General features: G+C 41.6%; 1 protein-coding gene across 4 annotated transcripts in view; it reads right to left on the bottom strand.

Moving 5' to 3' along the window:
• The window catches only part of CCAR1 (cell division cycle and apoptosis regulator 1), a 69,629-nt gene that overhangs the window by 63,127 nt on the left and 420 nt on the right, over positions 1 to 6,082 (bottom strand). For all 4 annotated transcript variants that reach the window (XM_008073084.1, XM_008073085.1, XM_008073087.1 and 1 more), the window contains exon 2: positions 4,843 to 4,964. In XM_008073084.1, coding sequence (XP_008071275.1) covers positions 4,843 to 4,915 — 73 coding nt within the window. In that variant the 5' untranslated portion in view covers positions 4,916 to 4,964. The remainder of the gene's footprint in view (positions 1 to 4,842; positions 4,965 to 6,082) is intronic.

The following is a 6,082-nucleotide window of genomic DNA, read 5'->3' as shown; positions in this document are numbered from 1 at the left end:
GAAGCCGGCCTCGGTGGCTCAGCCTGTAATCCCAGCACTTTGGGAGGCTGAGGTGAGTGGATTGCCTGAGCCCACGGGTTCGAGACCCGCCTGGGCAACTTGGTGAGACCTCATCTCTACAATAAAATAAAATAAAAAATTAGCTGGGTGTGGTAGCGCGCGCCTGTAGTTCCAGCTACTTGGAAGGCTGAAGCGGAGGGATTGCTGGCGCCCAGCCGGTCGAGGCTGCGGTGGCCGGGAGCGGCCACTGCACTCCAGTCTGGGTGACAGAGTGAGACTCCAACTCAAAAAAAAACAAAAAAAACAAAACAAAACAAAAAAAAGGAACATATACAGTATACAAGAGAGGAAAGCAAAAAAACAAGCAATCAGAACTAAAAACAAAAAAGCATCACCACCAAGCAAGAGACACAGAAAAAAGCTTCCTGACAGAACTAAAGGATCTATGGTAAGTATTGTATTTAGGATGTAAAGGTTTAAGAAAGTTACAAATGGGTCTGAATGTTAGATGAGAGAATTTGGCATGGAAGCTAAAAGCAAGAGGAAGTTGCTACTGTTGCAGTTATCCAAATATAGAGTGCAGGCCGAGTACAGTGGCTCATGCGTATAATCCCAGCACTTTGGAAGGCAGAGGCAGGAGATCACTTGAGCACAACACTGGGCAACATAGCGAGACTTCGTCTCTATTTAAACAACAGCAAAAAAAAGAGAAATGCCCAGAGCCTAAGTGCAAAATGAAGGAGTAATTCTGAGACATTATCAAAGCAGGAAAAGAAAGGTTTGCTATCTGATAGAGTATGAGAGTTAAAGGAAAAGAAAGTCAAAGATGACAGATGATGACAGCTAGGAATTACTGACTCTCCTTAATTAAATAGGCTTAGTATTAAAATTAATCAGATTCATTCAAATACAATTCAAATCTTCAATTTTACAACACATTTAAGCTATAAACTGCTGTGTACATGCAGTTCCAGAGGTTTACCATTTATTTAAAATGTGCTGTGTGTGTGCACTTGAAATTTTCAAATCACTGTTAACCAAGAATTTTCATAAAATTAGTACAAATGCAAAACAATGTTGCTAGAAAATCAAATAGTGAAGTCATTAACTAAACAAAACCATGTTAACGTATACACATAAAGGAAATAAAATGCCGACTTTTATACTGCTCTCAGGAGAAACTAAGTCAGAAATATTGGCACAACAGGGTGCAGTGGCTCATGCTTGTAATCCTAGTGCTTTGGGAGGCCAAAACAGGAGGATCACTTGAGCCCAGGAGTTCAAGGCTACAAGTGAGCTATGAGAGAACCACTGTACTTACACCAGCCTGGGCAATAGAACAAGATTGTCTCAAAACCAAAAAATAGAAATATAGCCACAAAGATAAAAATATTATCAGCCTTCTATATATTTGGGGAAAATAAACAATCAAAAATAACAAAACAATGAAAAATAATACAAATAAAATACAGAACAATTTACATTATATAATTATATAATAAGTATATATAATTATGTAAGTAATCTAGAGATGATTTAAAGTGCATAGGTTATTGCCAATAATATGCCATTTTATATAAGGGACCTAAATGTCCTTGGATTTTGGTATTTAGAAGAGCAGATCCTGGAACCAATCACCATCCATGGACAGAGGGAAAACTGCATTTCATTTGAGTTAAATAATTAAGATAACCTTTTTCTTTTCTTGTTTTTGCAAAAGGGTCTCCCTCTGTAGTGGCATAATCATAGCTCACTGTAGCCTTGAACTCCTGGGTTCAAACCATTCTCCAGCCTCAGCCTCACAAGTAGCTGGGACTATAGGTGTGCAATACCACACTCGGTTAATTTTTTTGTTAATGTTTTTAGAGATGAGGGTCTCACCATGTTGCGTAAGCCGGTCATGAACTCCTGGCCTCAAATGATCCTCCTGCCTCTGCCTCCCAATGCACTGGGATTAGAGGTGTGAACCACCACACCTAGCCAAGTTATCCTTTTTCTTTACATGATCATTGGTATGACAATGGCCTCTGACACTAACATCTGGCATAATTCAATGGTTGCATTTTTTAAAAATAAAGCAGCGGGTTCGAGAACCGCCTGGGCAACTTGGCAAGACCTCATCTCTACAATAAATCAAAAATCAGCCGGGCGTGGTAGCACGCACCTGTAGTTCCAGCTACTTGGAAGGCTGAGGCGGAATGATCGCCGGAGCCCAGCAGGTCGAGGCTGCGGTGGCTGGGAGCAGCCACTGCACTCCAGTCTGGCAACGGAGTGAGACTCCAGCTCAAAAAAAAAATAAATAAATAAAAATAAAGCAAAACTGTCACCTATACTATTATCTTGATTAAGTCCTTTTATTGTCCCTTGTTGACTTTTTTTTCTCAAATTGCACTAAAAGTTATTAGGAGAAACTTAAATGTTCTCCACTGAGATAAGGAATAAATAAGACATACTATAGTTGCTCCAGAATTTTAAAAAACTGTGACAGAAGTTTGCTTGGCTCTGAGAATCAACTGTACTAAGACGAGACAGGATTAGTCATAGGAAAGCTTTAAAAGGAAGGCAAGAAAATAGCCTAAAACATGGCACCTAGAAATCAGATATTTTACTCAAAACAATATTACTGGAGAGTTCCATTTAGAACCTATTCCAGAATTTTTATAGGAAAGCTAAGCCTAGATACATAACATCTGCCTACTTACTAAAGTGATGATGTGTCCAAGTTTTAGATTATGAAAAGTTCTGATTAATGTTAGGTGGAAGAAAACCCACAAGTACCTTCACATAGCACAAATAAAAACTGTTTACAAAATCCCATCATTGCCAGCTCGGTGGCTCAGCCTGTAATCCCGCGTCTTTGGGAGGCTGAGGTGAGTGGATTGCCTGAGACCCACCTGGGCAACGAGACTTCATCTCTACAATTAAAAAAAAAAAAACAAAAACAAAAACAAAAAAAAACAGCCAGGCATGGTAGTGCATCCCTGTAATTCCAGCTACTTGGAAGGCTGAGGCGGAAGGATCACCAGAGCCCAGCAGGTCGAGGCTGCGGTGGCCGGGAGCGGCCACTGCACTCCAGTCTGGGCGACAGTGAGACTCCAACTCAAAACAAACAAACAAACAAAAAACCCTATCATTTACATGTGGAATCTCTGTTGCCAAATACACATGGGGGGGGAGACCTACATTCACGACTGACTTTGCCTTTAACAAGTTTTATAAACCTTTGGTGTCTCCTTTGCTCAATCTTAAAATAAAGAGAGAATATAACATACATTTAGACAATTACAATACAAATGTTAGAAGCAACAGACAATAGAACTTTACCACAACAGTTATTTTATTGGCACACCACAGTTATGAACCTAAAACAAATTACATGCAGTAAAAGCCAGCTAAAACATGCTTAGTCTGCTAAAGTATAACTACATAGCACTTGCTTCTGGAGACACAGTTGCTAATCCCTGTTTAATCAAAATTAAGTCAATTCCAGTTTTCCTATTTAACACAGAAAAATACTTTGATCTGAATCAAATATACTTATGACAATTATTTCATATAATTTTCATTTGTCTACAGAAGTAGCTATTGACCTTTAACCCCTCAAATCAAGTAATTAATAAAAACACTGAAGTATCCATTTCTTTAAGGAGAAAGGTCACCTAGATAACTAGTCATTTCCAACAAATTGTAGAACACTGTAGTTAGAAGATCCCAGTGTCTACAACTGACCTCAAATACAAGTTATTTTAAGCAGATAAACACAGCAGAGAGCCAGTTAGTGTAACTTAGTATAACATATATTACAAATAAAAATGTGTTCAAATTAACAGAATAAGCTGCAACCTTTTTAGGTAATCACAATCTCATTCTGTAGAATCCTTAGGAACTTATGTGAAATGCCTAAACACTACTCGTTTATTATATGTAAATAAAAAATGCAAAGCTATAGAAGGAAGAGTTCCAAGTTTCAACCAGTAAGTTAAGAAATGGTTTAAAAAAACAAAACCTTCCTAAGATATTTAGGAAGAAATTTAAGGAAACCATTTCAACCACATTTTATTTTGAAAATGACAGTTGGAGCCAGGCTCTGTGGCTCAGCCTGTAATCCCACGTCTTTGGGAGGCTGAGGTGAGTGGACTGCCTGAGCCCACGGGTTCGAGACCCGCCTGAGCAGCGAGACCTCATCTCTACAATAAATCAAAAAATCAGCCGGGCATGGTAGCGCGCGCCTGTAATTCCGGCTACTCCGAAGGCTGAGGCGGAAGGATCGCCGGAGCCAAGCAGGTCGAGGCTGCGGTGGCCAGGAGAGGCCACTGCACTCCAGTCTGGGCAACAGAGTGAGACTCCAATTAAAAAAAAAAAAAAACAAACAAAAAAAAGAAAATGACAGTTTGTTAACTTTATTTTGAAAACATAAATGTTTGCTTACTGCTTATATGACTATCTTTTTTCCTTTGCCTGGTAATTAAATTCTCTAGTTGGCTATTCAAACTGAAAATCAAAGCCATGTACAGTTCTTCATCAAGTATAGCTTTTAACCACATTTACTTTAAATATAACTTGTGAATACCGACACCTAACATGTCACATAAAGTAAACCCTATTTCATGAATGAGTGGTTGCTAACCTCTAACAAAATTAAATCAACTAAAGGTATTTAAAAACTAGAAAACTACCCAAATGGCTGCATAAAGCAGCTTTTTTGCTAGCTGAACTGTGAATCTTTAAAAGGGGTTTCACACATAAATTTAAAGGATAAATTTTACAATATCATGCACAGACTACACAGTTATACCAAGTACCCCCCCACACATCTACAGTACATGTATTCAGTAGCCTGACCTGGCTGTGATACTGCAGTGGCTGTAAACTGAGTAGCCCATGGCGGATTCTTCTGTCCTCCAAACTGAGCCATGATGCAAAGGGGAAAAAACCTTCGCCTGCTTGTCTTCTACAGCAGCGATCTATTTAAGAAAGAATCCACATGTAAGTTCAACCAAATTACAAATACCACCAAAGGATATTTGGACTATATGTTTACTATAGCAAGGGTATCTTGGTAGATCTCAGTAGAAATAACAAGTGTAAGTAAAAAAGGGAGGCAAATAAACATATGAAATGCAGCATAAACATTTTTCACCGAGATCACCAAAAGTACACTATTTTAAAACATCACACAGGAGGCAGACTTACAAGAAAGGCACCTCTTTCTGCAATTACAAACGGAAAACCATCTGCTGTATCTACTCAATTGTTAACAAAATGAAGTTCACAACTCTATAGTCACGGGAAACATAGCCTGCTTGTTTCTTTTGGCAGTGAGTTGGGGAATGAGGCCGGAGTAGTGATGACACCAATAACAGCGGAAACTGGGACAACATCCCCAATAAAGGTATTTCAGAATAACCCTTAACTAACATCTCTTACTTTCAAGAGCAGAGAAGGAACTGGGGGGGGGGGGGGAGGCTTCTTTCCCATCCCTTCCCTCGAGGCAAAAGGCAGTTGAGATAACGAATGTCTCTTAAAGAACCACTGCCAGCCGGGCTCGGTGCCTCAGCCTGTAATCCCGCGCCTTTGGGAGGCGGAGGTGAGTGGATTGCCTGAGCCCGCGGGTTCGCGACCCGCCCGGGCAACTTGGCGAGACCTCATCTCTACAATAAATCAAAAAATCAGCCGGGCGTGGTAGCGCGCGCCTGTAGCTCCAGCTGCTTGGAAGGCTGAGGCTGAAGGATCGCCGGAGCCCAGCAGGTCGAGGCTGCGGTGGCCGGGAGCGGCCACTGAACTCCAGTCTGGGTGACAGTGAGACTCCAACTCAAAAAAAAAAAAGGAACCACTGCCAAGGCACCCCCGCCCCCCTGAATCCCATCAGAAAGAACCAGGCTCTCCGCCCGCGCACCCCCAGCCCGCCCCGGCCGCTGCCACTCGAAGGGCCAGCGCTCGGCCATCCATCTTCCTGGGCCCAGCTCCTCGCCGGCCGCAGACCACGGAAGGCGGGATCCGCCGCCCACGACACTGGAGAAGCGCTACCAGAGGGACCTCGAGCGCCCCGGGGCCCTTTACCCCGGGGCCAGATGGAGAAAAC

The sequence above is a fragment of the Carlito syrichta genome, unplaced genomic scaffold, assembly GCF_000164805.1.
Source record: "Carlito syrichta isolate Samal-C Ts95f unplaced genomic scaffold, Tarsius_syrichta-2.0.1 Scaffold315646, whole genome shotgun sequence".
Lineage (NCBI taxonomy): Eukaryota > Metazoa > Chordata > Mammalia > Primates > Tarsiidae > Carlito > Carlito syrichta.
This window is presented reverse-complemented; position numbering and strand designations above follow the sequence as displayed.